We start from the raw sequence: 21,298 nt of genomic DNA, 5'->3' as shown, positions 1-21,298 counted from the left end.
GAGTAGTCTGCGGGACCTCCAACGGGACCAGACATGGAGTTGGCAGGGCCCCCGGCAGAAGAGTAGTCTGCGGGACCTCCAACGTGACAAGACATGGAGTTGGCAGGACCCCCGGCAGAAGAGTAGTCTGCGGGACCTCCAACGGCACAGGACATGGGGTTGGCAGGACCCCCGGCAGAAGAGTAGTCTGCGGGACCTCCAACGGGACCAGACATGGAGTTGGCAGGACCCCCGGCAGAAGAGTAGTCTGCGGGACCTCCAACGGCACAGGACATGGGGTTGGCAGGACCCCCGGCAGAAGAGCAGTCTACGGGACCTCCAACGGTGCCAGGTTGGGAATTGGGAGACATGGAGCTAGCATGCCTGGGGCTAGCAGGCCGGGAATCACACACTGAGAGGAAGTCCAAAATCCAGCCAGGTAAGAATTTAACTAAACCTGGTTTCTCCATTGCCCTCTGGTGTGCCTCAGCCCGAACGGCCTCTCGCTGCTGACCCCTGGACGCTCCCAACCATCGACTAGAGCAGACAGCCAAAGCAACGGTTAACTCCAATATCTCCTGCTCGAAAGGATCTGCTGCGCCCATATTTCAGGTCGGTTCGTACTGTCACGGTTTGTGAAACAAGCAGGACCCAAATGCAGATATAAACTGAAACTTCCTTTATTTCAAGGCTATGATATATATAGACAATGACAAAACAGATCACTCACCGCAGAACTACTCAGGGAACAAGACGAACCGCCCAAGACAGACAGACAACCCAGAACTGAGGTTACCTACTGTAACCCCAGCTTCTATGAGTAAATGGCGCAGCCCTCTAAGGCTATCGCTATTGGGTAATCCCCCTGCGCCCCCGCGCAGCACTGAAACACTTGTAGTCCACGCCCACCCGCAAGGTGGGCCCCACCCTCGGGCCTCCTTCCGGTATAAATAGGAAGGTGGCCCGGCAATCTGCTCCCATACAACATAACTTTTCTTCAGCTATTCGTAGAGCCAGTGGGGCCCCGCACTTAGAGGGCTGCGCCATTTACTCATAGAAGCTGGGGTTACAGTAGGTAACCTCAGTTCTATTTCGTATATGGCTTCGCCCTCTAAGGCTATCGCTATTGGGTTAAGGGCGAAGCATGATGTAGTCTGCGCCCCACTGGGTCCGCCCGGCACTAGAAGCACAGACATACCTGCTCAATAACACCCCCCTGCCTGATGTGCCATGCGTAATGGCTCATCACCGTACCTGGAACATAGCAAAACATGCCTATCTTCCCGACGGGGTGAAGGCTGGGAACAATACATACCGGCCGCTGTGAGAAAGTAAAGACGAAAGTCCCACCTCGTCCTGCGATCGTAGTGGGGGAACAGCAGCTCTCTGCGTGCGGACAGGCAGGAGAGCGCCCAGCTGGATCCCTGACGTCACTCACTCTGACCAGGCACTCCGTACAAAGTGTGTTAGAGGAAAAAGGAACATCCCTCCTATAAGAGGGGAAATGGGCCGCTCTACGCGTGCCCAAAAGGCAGGAGAGAGGCGCACAGCTGGCTCCCTGACGTCACTCACCCCGACAGGACACCCAGTACAGGGTGTGTCAGAGAGGAATGGGAGACATCCCTCAATTAAAAATGAATAAATGAACAGGGGGAAGACCAAGATGCAGCCGTGCAGATATCTTCCACTGACATTCCTCCGTGCAAAGCCGTGGAGGAGGAAATTCCTCTGGTGGAGTGCGCCTTGATGTTCTCCGGGGGCTCCACCCCAGAGGAGACATATGCCTGTGACACAGCCTCACACAGCCAGTAGTGTGACAGCCGTTGTGCAGACAGAGGTTGCCCGATCGAGCTCTCTCTATATTGCACGAACAGGCGCTGAGAACGGCGCCAGGCCGCCGTGCGCGCCACATAGCAGGACAGCGCGCACTGGACAGAGGTGATTTAGAAAAATAGCGGGGGTAAAAACCGCGCAACACACTGTTCCTGGGATGACAGGAGTGTTTCTTGTATCCCATGGAACTGCTGGGGGGAGAGGCTTCTCTGTGAAGTGCCGTAATGGTCTTCATGGTGACGAGCCACGCCATCGCCGCCGCTGCCCGTGAGGCAAAAGGGCTGCGAGGGAGTTTCCACACGCTGCCTTTCACTCCGTCTCTCCTCATGAGGCGCGTACACGCCCAGGGGATGAGAGGTGTGTGCATGCTGTCCACACGAGGCGTTATAACGGTGCTCGTGGTTATTATGACCGTGTGTAGGAGGCATATCTGGGACAGAGGAAGGCCGTGAGTTCTGCAGTTTATAAACCAATAGGTTAAAACAGCAGGCTTCTGCAGCGAATGAACCAGTCGTCCTGGTGAAAACATTCCAGCACCTGTTTGATCGTCAGCATGTGGAATACTGACAGATCCAGGATGTCTCATTCCCCCAGTCTTTTTCGGGATTAGAAAAATAACGGGAGTGAAAACCCCTGATTTTCCTCCCTTTGAGGAACCCTGGAAATATCCAGCAGCTCGGATTGGAGCGCAAGACATAGCTTCTGGGAGGACAGGAGTGTTTCCTGTATCCCATTGAACTGTGGGGGATGGGGGAGAGGTGAACTGCAGGACGTATCCTCTGCTGATCAGCCTGCTCATCCATCTGTCCATCACACACACGCGCTGCCACTCTGAGAAACACTCTAAGAGCGGGCGCACATGCTCGAGATGTTCTGTGGTCGTCATGGCAACGAGCCACGCCAGGGAGTCTCCACACGCTGCGTTTCACTCCGGCTCTCATCATGAGGCGTGTACACGCTCAGGGGATGAATGGAGGTGTGTGCAGTGCTGTCCACACGAGGCGTTATAACAGCGCTCATGGGTTTATTATGACCGTGTGTAGGAGGCGTATCTCGGACAGAGGAATGCCGCGAGCTCTGCAGGTTATTAACCGAGGTTAAAACCGGCAGGCTTCTGCAGCGAGCCCTGCTGTCTACTTAATCAACAGATTAGTGGCAGCCGGCTTAATTAGCGAGCTCTGCAGGTTATTAACCGATAGGTTAAAACCAGCAGGCTTCTTGCAGCGAGACCTGGCGCCGTGGCGCTGCGGGCGCTACCGCTGGGGGCACTCAGCCTGGAATACTGCTCATTCCCCCGTTCTGGCTTCTCTGTGATGCCATTGCCCTCGCCGCCACTGTGAGGCGAAAGGGCTGCGAGGAAGCCTCCACACGCTGCGTTTCACTCCGACTTTCATCATGAGGCGCGTACACGCTCAGGGGATGGATGGAGGTGTGTGCAGTGCTGCCCACATGAGGCGTTATAACGGCGCTCATGGGTTTATTAAGGCCGTGTGTACGAGGCGTATTGCGGACAGAGGAATGCCGCGAGCTCTGCAGGTTATTAACCGAGGTTAAAACGGGCAGGCTTCTGCAGCGAGCCCTGCTGGTAATCAACAGATTAGTGGCAGCCGGCTTAATTAGCGAGCTCTGCAGTTAATTAACCGACAGGTTAAAACCAGCAGGCTTCTGTAGGGAGCCCTGGCGCCGTGGCGCTGCGGGCGCTTCCGCTGAGGGCACTCAGCCTGGAATACTGCTCATTCCCCCGTTCTGGCTTCTCTGTGATGTGCTGTATGGTCGTCATGGTGACGAGCCACGCCATTGCCCTCGCCGCCGCTGCCCGTGAGGCGAAAGGGCTGCGAGGAAACCTCCACACGCTGCGTTTCACTCCGGCTGTCATCATGAGGCGTACACGCTCAGGGGATGAGTGGAGGTGTGTGCAGTGCTGTCCCCATGAGGCGTTATACCGGCGCTCATGGGTTATTATGACCGTATGTAGGAGGCGTATCTCGGACAGGGGAATGCCGCGAGTTCTGCAGGTTTATTAACCGATAGGTTAAAACCAGCAGGCTTCAGGGAGCCCTGCTGTCTACTTAATCAACAGATTAGTGGCAGCCGGCTTAATTACCGGCTCCGCTTCCTCGGAGGCTCTCGCGGAGCAGACCAGGAGCGGGGGAGCTTCACTCCCCTTTGACTCGCCTCCGGGAGACCCTGTCTCTGGGTTGGCGGGGGAGCGGAGACGTGGGACGGAGCCCCTGCAGCCGCCGGGGCGGTTGCTGTGGGCGTCTCTCCGCTTGCGGCCTCCTGTGGCCGGCGTGGACGCCGCGACTGCTGCGGGCGTTGGTGCCGCTGTGGCAGATCAGCCGACTGGAGCCAGCTGTACATGCTGGCGAATGCCGTCCACCTGTTCCGCGGCCGTCTTCATGAACTGGGGTCCGAACAGCCCGTCCGGGCTGATTGGAGTGTCCAGTAGCACTTTTCTGGCCGTCTCCGTAACAGATGCCGCCGCGCTTTGGTGATGGAGAGGGGGAAAGCATGTTCGGCCGCCAAGCTGGCACCCTGCTCCGACTCTGTCTCCCCCGCCCGGGGGAGAGGAGGGAGGGGAGAACCGAACGGTGAATCGTGGAGGGAGGCGGGGCATTGCCCTCGCCGCCGCTGCCCGTGAGGCGAGAGGGCTGCGAGGAAACCTCCACACGCTGCGTTTCACTCCGGCTGTCATCATGAGGCGTGTACACGCTCAGGGGATGAGTGGAGGTGTGTGCAGTGCTGTCCACATGAGGCGTTATACCGGCGCTCATGGGTTATGACCGTGTGTAGGAGGCGTATCTCGGACAGAGGAATGCCGCGAGCTCTGCAGGTTTATTAACCGATAGGTTAAAACCAGCAGGCTTCTGCAGGGAGCCCTGCTGCCTACTTAATCAAAGGATTAGTGGCAGCCGGCTTAATTACCGGCTCCGCTTCCTCGGAGGCTCTCGCGGAGCCGACCAGGAGCGGGGGAGCCTCACTCCCATTTGACTCGCCGCCGGGAGACCCTGTCTCCGGGGTGGCGGGGGAGCGGAGACGTGGGACGGAGCCCCTGCAGCCGCCGGGGCGGTTGCTGTGGGCGTCTCTCCGCTTGCGGCCTCCTGTGGCCGGCGTGGACGCCGCGGCTGCTGCGGGCGTTGGTGCCGCTGTGGCAGCTCAGCCGACTGGAGCCAGCTGTACATGCTGGCGAATGCCGTCCACCTGTTCCGCGGCCGTCTTCATGAACTGGGGTCCGAACAGCCCGTCCGGGCTGATTGGAGCGTCCAGTAGCACTTTTCTGGCCGTCTCCGTAACAGACGCCGCCGCGCTGTGGTGACGGAGAGGGGGAAAGCATGTTCGGCCGCCAAGCTGGCACCCTGCTCCGACTCTGTCTCCCCCATCCGGGGGAGAGGAGGGAGGCGGGGCAGGAGTTGCTTCGGACTCCTGCTCGGCACTCTGCCCCAGGGACACGAGGCCCCGTCCGCGGGCTCGTAAGCCTGGACGGGCCAATCGTCCTCCTCGGCCACAGCTGCAAGAGTGTCCGCTCTCCGCTTCCTGTCGCCCGAGGGGAGACGAGCGCAGTGCATGCTACCTGCTGGTTTAGAGCCGCGTACGCGTGCTCTGACCCCTGGCAGGATTCGCATACTGCTTTTATCTCTGCAGGTCATAACTCATTATGAACCCAGAGCCACATGAGGGACAACCACGGACGCAGTTGTTGCTCATGATGATTCTCAATTGCTGTGCTTCAGTAACTGTGCTGGTTTGCTGAAAAAAAGAGGGAGCAGATTGCCGGGCCACCTTCCTATTTATACCGGAAGGAGGCCCGAGGGTGGGGCCCACCTTGCGGGTGGGCGTGGACTACAAGTGTTTCAGTGCTGCGCGGGGGCGCAGGGGGATTACCCAATAGCGATAGCCTTAGAGGGCGAAGCCATATACGAAATAGAACTTAAATACACACAAGACTCAATCACACAACAAGACACAGGTGAGGAGGGAGGAGAAAACACAGGGGCCCAGGTGAACATAATCAGACAATTAGACACACCAGGGAAACTAATGACAAGAGGAAAACACAGGGAAAAGGACAAGACAATAACCCAAAGGAAAACATGACATGGAAAACAGCAAAAACACCCAAACCTACAAAACTATAAACGTGACATAACATGAGAATCGTGACAAGGGGGCTGTACTAGGAAGCAAGATTAGTGTGTAAGCCTGGTGTGTTGAGCCAAAAGAGTTCCCATGTTATGAAAGTGGCTCTCATTTAAACTGGCTATATCCCATTACATTACATGTTACTTGTTAGATGCTTTTATCCAAAGCGACTTACATACTCAACACTGTGGACAATCCCCACAGGAGCAATTTGGGGTGAAGTGTCTCATGGACACAACGACATGCTGACTGCAGTGGGGTTTGAACCTGTGACCACCTGATCCCAACACCAACGCACTAGTCCACTGCGTCTATGACAACTTATGCTGCAGACCTGACCAAACCTAATCGGCTAAAAGATCCTTTCACTAATTATTACCTTTAAAATAGCTTCACTTTATAGACAATACTACAGTAGGACATACTATATGCATTGTTTTGTTTTTCTCAGCCGCAATCAGTGATATCAAATGTATGTGCAAATTTAAATGAATACAATAATACAAGACATTGTGATTTTAAATGAGGGTAAATTGTACATTAGTGACGGTTATGGAGCAGTGTTGATCAGACGTAGTTCAGTCGTCGCTCTGCCATAATATTGTAAATGAACTATTTGGAACACGGGAGGTAAAAGGAAAAAGCAATTTACACAGTCATAAAGGTGTTACTAATGCCTCCACGCAAGAAAACAACTAGAAAGGACAACGCTTTGGAAACTTTATCCGAAGAAGATTGGCCACCGCTGTCTCCACCTGGCCTTACTCCCGACATGGAACACGAGGAGGGAGAAGAGCTGTTGCAGGATAAACCCTCAGGTGAAATTCTGAGTGCAATCAACAATTTAAAGAAAGACCTGAAGTTAGACTTTGTATCAAAATGTAATACGGTGATGCACTCAATACAATCTATCGAAGGCGAACTAAAACAATACTCTGGCCGATTAACGGAGGCTGAGCGGCGGAAGACGATGCCTCAGCGCTGAGTGAAACAACGAAACAGCTGAGACAACAGGTGGAAAGTTTGGAGGCGAAAATGGCAGATCTGGAAAATTGTAGCCGCAGATCTAATGTGCGACCGATAGGCTTGCCCGAAAACGCTGAAGGGAAGGATGCATGCACCTTTCTGGAAAAATGGATCCCTGAAATTCTGGGTGCCGGATCGTTTTCAGCACCGCTCGCTATTGAAAGGGCGCACAGATTTCCATCTGGTAGACCGCCTCGAGCACTTCTGATTGAGTTCTTAAACTACAAGGACAAAACCAAAGTGATGTCGGCTGCATATGAAAAGGGTAAAATCCACTTTGACAAACATCATATGATGTTTTTCCATGACGTCGCCAAGGAGATGGATAAAAAGCGATGGAGTTAAAACGAGGTTTGTTTGTAACCTTTATTTATCCAGATTGGTCCCATTGAGATCATAGATCTCTTTTTCAAGGGAGACCTGCAGAGACATGGGTCTGCGGTATGGAATACAATATCCATCCTCTTCCCGAGTGACACATGACGGCAACTCTCACCTCTTCACTTCTCCTACGGATGTACACACGCTCCTGAAAAAGATCCAGGAGAGGCCCAGAGATTGAACAGTTCTGTGAAAGCACCTGGTGAGATTACCATAAAGAATGGCCTACAGTATATTACTTGTTACTGTAAAAGGACAAAATCTGATATATATACACTGTCAAAGTAAAGCTTTGTCTTCGCAGTATTTAGCAGTAATAATATTTATGTAGGCTATACACTGGTAAATCTGTTTACATTTATTATATTACGCTGTTGAACAAGTGTGTTTTCTGTTATTGATACTGTTAAGAATAAGTGCTGTCCTTGAACGGTTAAATCTAAGTTATGCATTTACACTCCCAAAATCACATTTTATATAATTTTCATTAGATATAAAACAAATTAATAATCCACATTTTAGATCCTAACAATGGCAGCTAAACTTGGTGTTTACTTATGAATACATTTTATTTGAAGAGTTTTAAACTTGCTGCCTAGTGAATGAAAACATCGACAAGTTAAAGTGAAAATATTTTATAGAAGTTTTTTGTTTTATTCATTCCCTTTGTTAACATTTCTATAATTTGTATGGAAATTAGGTTGGAGAGACACTTTAGGGAATTGTTTGTAGACATTTATTCTGTTCCTTAGTATTGTGGACCGAATTCAGTGGAAGTATTTGTTTGAAGTGTTGGAGAGGTTTGGAATAGGCGAAGGCTTTCTCAAATGGATCAGGACGATATATGTATAAGAACCCAACAGCTGAAGTGGTGACAAATAATATTACTTCTACATCCTTCTCAATGTACAGATCTACACCCCATTGCTGTTTGTGTTAGCAATGGAGCCATTTGCCATGGCTATTAGAGACTCTCCATCTATATCTGGGATCTCAGTAGGTGACTTGGATCATCGAATATCACTTTATGCGGACGATGTTGTTCTTTTTTTATCAAATCTTGAGTATTCTGTACCATCTCTGTTCAAACTAATTACGACCTTTGGGAAATTTTCAGGCAACAAAATAAATATGCATAAATCCTCAATACTTTATCTAAATGAACAAGAGACGCAGCAACCTAGAATACAAACTCCCTGTTCAGCTCATAGGGAAGGATTCACCTATTTAGGAGTAAAAATCACACCAGAAATGAATGACCTGGTTCCAGCCAATTATAACCCTGTTGTAGACTGTGGTAGAATCGCCCAACAGATGGACTTTAATGCCAATCTCCTTAATCGGTCGTGTTAACATCTTAAAAAGGAATACATTACCCAAATTGCTCTATTTGTTTCAATCAATCCCCTTACCCCCACCGAGTCATTTTTTAAAAAAATGTAAGAAAATATTTACCAACTTTATCTGGAATAATAGACGCTCTAGGCTCCGTTTTACCCTACTCAATTGCCTTATGACAGAGGGGGTCTAAAACTGCCCAACCTACGCTGGTAATATTGGGCAGCACAACTGAGAGCAGCCATGTGCTACTTCTCCCCAGAGGAAGCTCCAGCGTGGGTCAAGATTGAAGCATGCTCAGCTCAAGGGTTATCGCTTAGTAGCTATCTTTATTCTTATGAGCCAAATAAGCTATGGAAAAACACAAAAAAAAACCTTTCTAAGAAATACCATACACATCTGGCTTGAGGTCCAAAGATATATAGGGGACACCCCTCCACTGTCAGGTTTCACCCCCATATGATTTCGATAGAGCGGGTCACATTTGTGCCTGCATGTGTGAGTGTGTTTACTTTGTCTGTGATGTCGAGGTCGCAGGAGTCGATGCTGTCAGTGAACAGATCCTCCGTGCTGCTGCCCTGACTCGATCCAAACACACTGTGGTTGGCCTGGAACAGCTGACTGCAGGATGGAAATCCCACACACACACACACACACACACACACACACACACACACACACACACACACACACACACACACACACACACACACACACACACACACACACACACACACACACACACACACACACACACACACACACACACACACACACACACACACACACACACACACACACACACACACACACACACACACACACACACACACACACACACACACACACACACACACACACACACACACACACACACACACACACACACACACACGTCACAAGTGATTGCCCCCCCTCAGTGCAGTATATTTTCATTTAAAGGTCATCAGGAAGGTTGGGTCACTCACCGTCCAAACGCTGTGCTGGTAATCTTTCTGTTAGGGCTGAAACACAAGAGAGAGACCTAGTCACACACTGACTGCTGACACTACACTTACTGTTAGCATGGACACTTCTGACGCGCAGAGAAAAAAAACATCGGTAAATCGATAGTTAGTTGCTGCTCTGTGAGCATAATGCTCTAATGGGCGGTGTTTTCAGGATCATTGCCAAGTGCACCAGAAGGCACTTTGATTCACTTGGTGGTCAGGCTCCCTTGATCACGGGGTGTGTTAAGAAAGAACGGTCCTAACAGAGTGGGAGTGATTCATCATTTTTCATGGGGCTAAATGAACTTTTTGCGATGTGTTAGTGTCCTAAACCCCTGTATGTAGATGTGCAGCAGAAACTGTAGGATAATCACCATACGTCTGGACAGAGTCCCTGAGCTAAGACCCTCAGTAACGTGTCATTACAGACAGCTCTGATCTACTGAGCTTGCATCAATGACATAACAGCAGATAGGGCTGTCTTAACAACTTAATACATCTTGTATATAACTTTTAAACAGTTAAATATTGTTACTACTGGATGCTACTACACAGTTCTTAAATAACATTGAAATATAGACTTACAATCGCAACTTACAATTTAATAATAATTTAACAATTAAAATATGTTAGTCTACTTATTTTATTTACCTTTAATGTGCACTTTCCCTTTGCTGCAACAATTTCAATGTTCCCGCAGTGTGTCGAATAAAGCATTTCTGATGACTGATTATTCATGTATCTGTTGAGTTAGCATTCAGACTAAGAAAAGAAAAAAGGGAACCTAATGCTAATTTTGGGCTCTGATGTCTTATCTATCAGTAACCATGATTATTGATGGGGTTTTTCCTCGATATAAGCTGTAAATGAAGACTTTGGCTGACACATGCAGTGGTTAAGGTCCCAGAATGCTGACTCATTCAATCCCATTTACTTTTACTTTGCTCACAATTTAAGCCATTTCTAAATAAATAATATCATTGATCTACCATCTTGTTTTTGTATACTGTATTATTGATGATGTATTGCATCTCACACAGACACACAAAAACCTGCCATCGCATCCAATGGGATATGGTTGCTATAGCAACAGCTCTAGCTGGCCGGGCCCTCAGATGTGGGTGTAGCGTGTGAGTGCCAAGGACGAGTCAGGGTGGATTTGGCCAGATGGGGTTTGATGGAAAGGAGAGTGTGTCTCTGCTCTGTAAGGACTGTGGTTTGGCCCTGTTGTGTTTCTGCTCGGTTGTTTCACCTGTTGGCCTTCAGGTTTCTCAGGCGAGCCTCCAGGTCGTTGAGCAGATTTACTTTCTTGCAGCACTGAGAGCAGTAGATGTCCAGCAGCTCGCTGTTATACAGCTGCCGCATCTTCTGAGGAGTCTGCCCCGCACTGCAACACAGAGAGAGCATCGGTCTACAGGTCTGAAGGGGGGCTGTGATTATAACACCTTGGAAGTCAGAGAGGTAGTGAATACACGAGACAAGGGCTAGCAGCATATAATGTAACAGCAACCATCAATAGAAACAAAATACTCAAATAAATTAGGTCTAGACATTTAATATAATACAAAACCTTTCAGAGTTAGCTCAAATTAAAACAGTTTTTGTTTCTATTTAAGGCATCTTCCTTAAAAAAAGGCCTTTCTCCATGATGGTATGGATTACTCTGTAGTGACAGTAAGTATTTGTTTTTTTCTGTATTTTGACATTTTACTCACATTGGGATCAATGTTTGACTGCTGTTAGCCTCTGCTCTGTTTCCTTTGTGCATTGCATTTTGGGAGAAGTGCTTTCATTAATGCCACACTCTTGAATCAAGCTACATTTACTGTAGGTACCGATTTTGGGAGTAGAAAAAGTAGAAATATCTAAACTTTCTTAGAATCAGGATAACAATTAATATTATGTTTGTTAAATATATATGTATATAAAGTATAGTGAAGTTCAAGCACAGAAAGTCTGAGACAGAGACGATACAGACAGTTATGACTAGGATCTGTGGAGCCATCGAAATGACTCATCTGTAGATAAAGAAGTGTATTGCTTGCCATGTTGAGGGTAAAAGGGACAGGCAAGGGCTGTAGACTTGAATTGTTCATTTTCTATTCTCCTTGGCCAAGCCTTTTGATCAAACCTTCAGTTTGTCAGACATCAGATCAGTCTGCAGCATCCTTTTTCTCAGTACTCTGCTCATTCAATTTCCATCACAGCTTTGAAAAGACACGCCAAGGCTTTGCTACGGACCTAACATTGGCAGCAAGTGAACCGAGGGAGATCAAAACTTTGGTTTGATAGGGAGGAAAGTCATCTGCCGTCCAGTCCCTCACAAATCAGATAATAATACCAGAGCATGTGATTCAGGGTGTGCGCTCTAACTGGACCACCAACCTGGAGGGAAGCGAGGACCCCAGGTCGGAGAAGCCATTTGTTCGGGTTTCCTCTTCTGGGCAAGGGCTGCTGGGAGTGAAATCCACATCCTCCCCCTCCCCGTAGTCCTCAAACTGCTCCTCTCTGGAGCCGAGCCCATCAGGCGGCTGGGCTCGCACAGCAGGGAGCAGGGGAGGAGGGAATTAAACACATTTAGATTTCAGACATTTTTTTTATGTTGACAGATTACATAGCTGTTGTTTATATCTTAAATATATCTTATTTTGAAAAAAGGTTGATGATATTCGCTCTTCTTTTTTACCTCTGCCCGTCCTACCACCTGTCCTCTGGACCCTATCCCTTCAAACCTCCTTCAGACTATCGCTCCTGATATTCTACCATTTCTCTCCCATTTCATCAACACTTCTCTAACTTCTGGTCACTTTCCAAACAGTCTCAAGGAGGCAAGAGTAAACCCTCTCCTAAAGAAACCCACTCTCAACCCGTCTGATGTTATAAACTACAGGCCTGTCTCTCTCCTCCCGTTCCTGTCTAAAACACTTGAACACGCTGTCTTTAAACAACTCTCCTGTTATCTCCATCAGAACAACCTTCTGGATCCGCACCAGTCTGGTTTCAAGGCAGGTCACTCCACAGAAACTGCTCTCCTTGCTGTCTCTGAGGAACTGCACACTGCTAAAGCAGCCTCCCTCTCCTCTGTTATCATCCTTCTGAACCTGTCTGCTGCATTCGACACGGTGGACCATCAGATCCTCCGTTGCACTCTCCTGTCTACTTTTCTCTATTTTCCTGTTCTTAAAAAGCTCTTCAAAAGGTTTTGGCCCAGGCTATTTATCCGTCATTTCAATCCAATCCAATCCACTTTATTTATATAGCACATATTAAAAACAGAGGGTTTTACCGAAGTGCTTCACAGCAGACATAACATTATAATAAAATATAATATTACAATAATAGATAAAAGGCACACATAAGAATAGATAAAAAGGCACATAAGGGCTATGGACAGACAACTAAAAGCATAACAATCGATAAAACATAGCTCAAACTGACTCGAAAGCGAGGGAAAAGAGGTGGGTCTTCAGACGGGACTTAAAAGTTTGAGGGGTGGGCGACAATTCCTAGTTTTTGGGACTACCAGAAGCAGCTGATCAGCCGACCTCAAAGCCCTTGAGGGGGTGTACACCTGTAGACGGTCTGAGATGTACTCTGGGGCCAGCCCATTAAGCGATTTAAAAACAAACAATAAAATCTTAAAATGAACTCTAAAATGGACACTCCATTTGGATGGAACAAGTCTGTTGCGACGTGGTAATGGAATTTTAATAAATTAATGTTCAAGTTTAACCAGCCTCCTGTGAGACTTCACCAAAGGTTTTGATGGAACATGAATAAGAACTGAGATATCCTTGCAGACTAAGTAGGCTAGGAACTTGGTGCACTGAATAAACAACCATTATACACAGGAAGGGGTTCTTTAAAAGCTGAAAATGCTCGCACAATGTAATGCAAAGTCCGCTTCTGAGATACAGATCGATCTCCTCACCTGTCCCGCCGAGCTGAACCCGAAGAGTCGCAGCTGTTGCCGTTTTCAGCGCTGCTGTCCATGGCACACTCCCCGTCAGCACAACCCTCTCCGTATTCTGGGTAGGAGCGTGTACACATGATGATGGGAGGGCCCAGCTTGGCCTCGCCGTTCTACACAACACACAACATCAGGGCTTAGCATGGCTAAACTTATCATTACAAAACACAATTTGAGACAGAGTTCAACTTGAAGGTACCTGCTGTCGTTTTTGTAATTATTATGCAACTGGAAATGAAACACAGAGAAGTCCCAGTACTGTAGTGCTGGTGCTGAGGGCCAGACTTCAGAGTCATGGTGTTCATACATGGCAAACTGCACGCTAAAGCATACCCAAAGAAAGCTAAACTGCTTCATTCAAGCATATAACATTTCTGAGCCTGCTCGATTAGAAAAAAACAAACAATTGCAAAATACTTCATGATATTAGAAGAGTTGGCATTTCTTATTCATAATTCTCATAAATAGTGAAACCTTAAATTATTATGTTTGTGATTTTTTTTGAGGCAGATCTGCACCACAAATATGTTTATTAAGTCTGAAGACAAATATTTGTTGGCCGGGTCCCATGTCATTCTTTTCCGGTTATTATCTGTCCCCTTGTGTGTTACGAAGGTTTTTCGGCATGTCAACGGTCTGCAGAGTCACAAACCCTCAAAGTACACCCTGTAGCGAGTAAAACTCTAACACAGAAAAGATCTGTCGATGCTGCCCCAGAACGCCTCGCTGGAGATTTCTCTTTTTCCATTGTTTTTCTTCCTGGTCATAGTGACGTAACGCTGAGGAGCTTCGTGTACACACACACACACACACACACTCACTCAGCCTTATCTTTTCTCAGCCTTATCTTTTTCTTTGCTCCGCGGAGCTCCGTACACACACACACTCGGAGCTCAGGCTGTGAGTGTGTGTGCTCAGGCTGAGTTCCTCTGTGTCTCGCTGTCTCGTAGACCCCACGCAGCAACCAGGAAAGGACACCAGTAATCCAGCTCACACTGTCTGCTCCTCGAGCCTCAAAGGGCGGAGCAGCCAGCCCTGCAACGTCCCGCCAACACGGCACCCAGACCCCACGCAGCATTCTCATTTGTTTGTCATTACTGGTGTCATTTTCTGGTTGCTAACAAATGCCATTGTAACACATAAACACTGATGATCCGCTGTAACGGTAGTTGACTCATCAGAACAGAGTGGGCGAGCAGACCAATCGGAGCACAGTGGGCTCATAGAGAGGGGGGGGCAGGAGCTCCAACAAGCCGTTTAGGACAGAGAGTGAATACACATACTATACAGAGATGCTGTATGAGAAACCAATGTGAGTTTGGAACATTGAACAATATAAATCTATTCTAGTAGACCTCAACAATGGAATTATGATCAGTAGAAATGGCCATGACATGGGACCTTTAACGCAAATGTTGCCAAAAGTTGTGCTTCCTGCAATTTGAACATTGCACTAGAACTTATTGCGATTTTGATAGAATTTAGATAAATGTGAGGCCCTAATGATTTCCCGAGCTAGTATTTCATGTTCCTGTTATTAACTACTATCTACAGCCTTTTATTGGTTCACACAGACTAATGCGCAATATATCAAGGAGTTTAATTTGAGGAAAATAATGTGTTACATGTACAGTAAGAACATTTGTTATCTTGGAAAATGGGAATTGAGAAAATTGGTCACATATTTTAGAAGGTTGAACATTAAAATATAATTGAACAGCATGATGCTTTGTTATATATTTATGCTATACTCTTTATAAACATGAAACCACTTTTAAAAACATTTACCCCTTCAATAATAACCACAATTCAAGTACTTCAAGTTTTACATAAGATCTTAGCATTGTTCTGTCTCTTAAAGAACAGAAGAAGAGACAGATGTGACACATTTAAAATATTTGTATAAGATGTCAAAAAACATACAGAGTCTAAGGTGCTTGCCACACGAGGACGATAACGGTCGTATCTGCTACAGTTCTCTATCAGATAGACGGTTCGGCCACACGAGGCCGGCACGGAAACGCAGAAAACGACAACGGGTCCCAAGGTGGGTAGATCTGCAAACAAAATGCTCTGGGGGTGCAAACGGCTCCGTGTTTACGCCTATACTGTTACGATTTGGGAAAGGTAGGACCCAAAAGCAGACTACAAAAAAAGGTAAGTTGGTCTATAAAACAAAAGCAAGCTTTATTTTAAAAGCTGATGGCAAAAACATGGCATAAAACACAAAGGAAGCACAAGGAAGATACAATACCAAAAAGCTGACGGTGACTGACATGGAGGGAGACAGGAAAAACAAACAATGAACCGACAGGGGAACACAGGAAGAGACAAGACTAAATACAGGGAGGGGTAATCACAAGACGAGAAACAGCCGGGCAGGGGAGACAGAAACACACAAAAGGTCAACAGGTGAACACAATTAGACAATCAGACATACCAGGGAAACTAACGACATGGAGGAAAACACAGGGACAAGGACCAGACAAGACCAGGGCTCAACGCTAACTTTTAAAAGTGGTTGCCAGGCTGGCAACCAGGCATTAGCTTTTGGTTGCCAAAACTGAAATACGGTTGCCATTTTTAGTCACCTTATATTTTAAATAATTAAGATACTATACAGTTATACATCAACTTAATAAGGAACATGTGGCACAAAAGAATGTTCAAATGCTTTACAATAAGTAATTAACACAATTATTTGAAACTTAAGTGGTAGTAAACGTGTCCACCCTCAATTGCTGGTATACAAAATCCAGTAGTGCAGCTGTTGTCATGTTCTTCACAGATCCCTCACAAATGAATTGAGCAAGTCACTAGTTTCTTGGTCATCCGTTGTCTTCTTTTCAAATGTGGGTTTTCTTGACCTTTGTGCTGATCCCCACCATAGATCCACTGGCCCTTCAGCATCAAATTCTAGGATTGGCCAGACTAATACATTTCTAATGTTAAAGGAATTACAAATGAAAACCATTCACAGTTAGTTAAGAATTAGATATTAATTATTAATGCTGTAAATTACCTTTAATATGTCCAACTATATTTAAAATGTGTTACCTTTTTATAGAAGTGATTATATTTGTATGCCAATTTCTTTCTATGGTAAAGTTTTGTTTTGCACTTTTATTTTGGTAGTAACAAGATCGGGACGCTTATTTTGAAGGAACTTTTACCAGAAGTGAATGCGCAACGGAGCAGAATGTACATATATATTTCGCCTCCCAAGACTTTACACATTTCCTCTTTGCTTTTCGTTCGGGTTCAACTTGCGCTTTATCAGTTGAATCACTTTGAACATTCGTTTGAGATGTTGACGGGTTGGCTGAACTTTTTACCCCAAAGTCAAACAACTTCATTTGCTTCGACATTTTTTGTAAAACAAACACACGGCGCACCACGCACGCGAGTGAACGTGCATCGCTTTCTGGCTCCGTAATCACACCAATGCACGTGCAACTATCAGGTTCCGACTGGTCACAACAATAATTAAATATCACTCTTAATACAACAAATGATTAACATTTATCTATTTTGGGGTGCACATTTAGCTGTTTGCTGTCCTTATTTCTTTATGTTAAAAACTGGTTGCCACTGATGGCAATCAAAGTTCAAGAAGTGGTTGACATTTTTTCTAAATGGTTGCCAATGGCAACCTGGCAACAGTTACTGTCAAGCCCTGAAGACACAAGGAGGAAAACATGAAACAGGGAGAACAGAACAGCAAAATAAACCCAAACCAAAACGTGACAAAACACAAGAATCGTGACAAAACATAAGAATCATGACATATACGATCATGTCCTGATAATGATGACGCAATAGCCCCGCCCCGGGCTCTCAGAAGAGGGGGAGGAAAAGAGAGGCTCAGTTTTTTATTCTTATATTATTATATAGAGTTGTTATCAATTTGTTTTAAAGCTCAATAAATAACAAAGAAGACCTTTGACCGGCACTTTTCTAATTTTGCCCGGAAGATTTAAACTTTAATGGTCATGTTGACTGAAACTCTGCCGCACGGCCCCCTCGTCCCTTGGAAAAGGCGGAGAGGTGGGTGTTTTTAATCTGCTGGTGGACTAACCGGAGAGAATTACAGCAGGAGCACACGCTCGCCTCGGGGAGGGAGAAAAAGAGCCAGAGCGTCCACAGCGGAGAATAAACAGAAGGGCAACAGCGTCTCCAGCGCTTTGGAGCGGTCTCGTGTGAAAGGACACGTTTCTGGTGCCTGTTGCGTGTGGACGGAAGATTTTTTTAATATCGATTGCGGTCCGTTTGCGTTATCGAAACCTCAAATACGATTGTGACAACTCTCAGGGACACAGTCACTTCTTTTTTCTTTTTTTAAAGCTCATATAACCTGACCTGGGATTCAATATGTCTTGAATAAAATAAAATTCAACTTGCAGACAACTTGATAAAGTAGACCTCTAGACATGTCAGACACTGAGTGGGATAACATAGCATGGCCACATCTGTGTGCCATCAATAATGCACGTGCACGTCTGGCTTCACCCAACACAAAGGCCGATTCCACACTCAGCTGAGTGAGGCTCCTTTTCTAAGGTGTGGGTGTGGGTGTAAATACAGTCGTGAACATATTTTCCGTTTGAAATGTGATATTTAGGAGCTGATTGGCTTTGGTAACAGTACCTGTAAATATTCCAAACTGTACAAACAAATGCACATGTTTACCACTTTCTACAATATACACGGGTATATTTGATACTAATAAACAATACAATACAATAAAATGTTTGACTATAAAGGGTCTATTTCTAGTTACTATTTAAACGCAGCGTGTTCCCTGACCAACACAAACAGACTCGATGTGCATGGGGGGAGGTTGGGGGGGTCACACACACACACACACACACACACACACACACACACACACACACACACACACACACACACACACACACACACACACACACACACACACACACACACACACACACACACACACACACACACACACACACACACACACACACACACACACACACACACACACACACACACACACACAGCTTAAGAGACTGCTGGTAGGGTCTATTCATCAATTATACACACGTTTCTGTCTGAGATAAACAGTGTGCAGGTATAGGTATAGGAAAAACAGTAAATGAGGATTATAATTGTGGTTTTCTGTGGACAGTTGTTATGTTCTAGACAACTTTTTCTTTCTTTTTTAACCAAAACAGTACCTGGACACTGACTTTATATTTAAGAATTGTGGATTTCACTGCCTGTTTACACATCAACATCATGCCAACATAAGAGAAACAAGGAGGCATTGTGCTGGTTAGTGACATTTGTCTAACCATCTACCTCCTTTTTAAAGGCTTGTGGAGTTCCACTGCATTTCAACATGACCGTGCTGTGTATTGTTAATCGCTGAAGGCTAACCTTCTGAATTGTGTGTCTGTGTTGATTCAACTGCCTCTCCCTCAGCAGAAATGTTTAATCAACAGAACCCAGAACACCTGTGTGCATTCACAAAGACCAACACCAAGGTGGAAGATGTCTCACAAATGCTGTGTGGACATGTACTAAATGCACCACACAGACACCCTCCTAACAAATCAATTGTGACTGCAATGTCTCCTCTCCACTATGTATGTGTGTGTGTGTGTGTGTGTGTGTGTGTGTGTGTGTGTGTGTGTGTGTGTGTGTGTGTGTGTGTGTGTGTGTGTCCTCTAAACAAACATACACTTACTTTCCTTTATGGTGATCCTAAAGATGGAGGCTCAGTGTGAAGAACACACACATCACTGCAGCAGCTCACTCACTTATCTGAACACAAACCCAGGTTGCGGTCGAATAGTCCATTTAGCTTAGGAACCTTCCTAACCGAGTGAAATGACCCGGAAGTACCTCAGTGGCAGCCATGATAAGAGCCTTTCGAATTCTCTAGATCACTGGTTCTCAACGGGGGCGGTACCGCCCCCCAGGGGGCGTTCAGAGAACATCGGGGGGCGCTGGAAGCAATATTTTTGAAAGGGGGGCGTTGAGGTGTTCTTGGGGGGGCGTTCACGCATAATGTATTTTTGTCATGAAAAACGCTGGTTCCTGTACAAAAAGCAGCTGTCAGCATCTTTTGTTGCTATAGGAAACCACAACTCTGCTTGCGATTGGTCAGCTGTCAGCAGTGTTATTACGGGTACGTTCGTAAATGCACGAACGGTCAGTCCGCTCGGACAACCCGTCTGTTCCGCCAGAGCACCCAACTGTGAGCGCTCAGAGCGCAGCGCTCTGGACTGTGGAACGGGGACGCTCGGAGCGCTCTGAGCGCATTTACGAACGTACCCTACAAAAAGCAGCCGGGAGCGGACCGGAAGTCGTAGTAATTTTGGGATCGCGACTGTTAATAATCTTTGTCACTTTGTTAAATTTTGATATGTTTTGATATGACAAATTCCACTAACAGATTCGAACTAAGTGGTCAGTTTATGAAAATAATACCCGTTTCTATGTCTGCTACGACATTAAAGAGCTGGCTAGCCAGGCTGCTCCACACAGAGCTCTGTTTGTTCAAAATTACAACGACTTCCGGTCAGCTCCTGGCACGATGTCTCGTCATGTCACCAGCTAGCCCTCTAGCGTTTGCCGCCATATCGTGACACTACCCCCCCCCTAAATATTAGCATCATAAAACAACAAAAATCATATCACATCAGCAAAATGGCCGCGAAAAAGATAAAATGCAGTCAGTACTCTATTGAATTTCTTAGCTATGGCTTCATACCGTCTCCTACCAATGCACAACTCCCAATGTTTTTACTTTGCGAACATGTATTTTCGAATGAGGGAATGAAACCCTCACGTTTAAAAGGAGCACCTTACCAAGATCCACCCGGATAAGGCAGATAAGGAGCGTCCGTTCTTCCAGGCCCTCAAAGAGAAACATGGTAGGAGCACCATCAGCAGTCTCTTCGCTAGGAAGACCACCCAGACTGACAGCGGGCTAATAGCGTCATATAACATCTCCTTGCTGATAGCCAAATGTGGGCAGCCATTCAGAATCGGAGAGAAGTTGGTACTCCCTGCCATCAAAGAGGTCATATCTACTGTGATGGAGCGTGATCCCACACAGGTGCTGAAATCCATCCACTCAGTAATGACACCGTAGCACGCAGGATTGATGAAATGGGCGATACAGAGGAGCAGCTGTGTGCCATCCTGCGGGAAACTCCATTCAGCCTTCAGCTGGATGAGACAACCACTTCTGACAACAATGTTCTGTTGATGGCCTATGTCCGCTATAGCACCTCCAACAGTCAGGAGATGACTGAGGAATTTTTATTTTCCAAATATCTGGTCACAGACACCAAGGGCCAGACCATTTTTAATGCACTGGATGCTTATCTACAGGAGAAGTCAATCCCGATCAACAACATCCTCGCATGTGCTACTGACGGTGCCCCTTCCATGGTTGGCAGGTACCGTGGCTTCACCACTCTGCTGAAGGAGCAGGTCCCGCATGTCCTCACAGTCCACTGTGTCTTGCACCGCCACAACCTTGTGGCAAATCTAAAAGTCCACCTCTCCACGACTCTCTCAATGTTGCAGTAAAGGCAATAAACAAAATAAAAGCCCACGCCCTGAATAACAGATTGTTCCGATAGCTGTGTCAGGAAAATGA

The 21,298-nt window shown here is 46.7% G+C and overlaps 1 protein-coding gene across 1 annotated transcript in view; it reads right to left on the bottom strand.

Annotated features, from left to right (window-relative positions):
- rab11fip4a (RAB11 family interacting protein 4 (class II) a) overlaps positions 1-21,298 on the bottom strand; it is a 55,843-nt gene that overhangs the window by 9,956 nt on the left and 24,589 nt on the right. The window contains 6 exon segments of the mRNA XM_079646572.1: positions 9,210-9,318; positions 9,666-9,701; positions 10,939-11,073; positions 12,072-12,201; positions 12,204-12,217; positions 13,618-13,769. Coding sequence (XP_079502698.1) covers positions 9,210-9,318; positions 9,666-9,701; positions 10,939-11,073; positions 12,072-12,201; positions 12,204-12,217; positions 13,618-13,769 — 576 coding nt within the window.

This window comes from Notothenia rossii (genome assembly GCF_949606895.1).
Source record: "Notothenia rossii genome assembly, chromosome: 8".
NCBI classification, from domain to species: Eukaryota; Metazoa; Chordata; class Actinopteri; order Perciformes; family Nototheniidae; genus Notothenia; species Notothenia rossii.
This window is presented reverse-complemented; position numbering and strand designations above follow the sequence as displayed.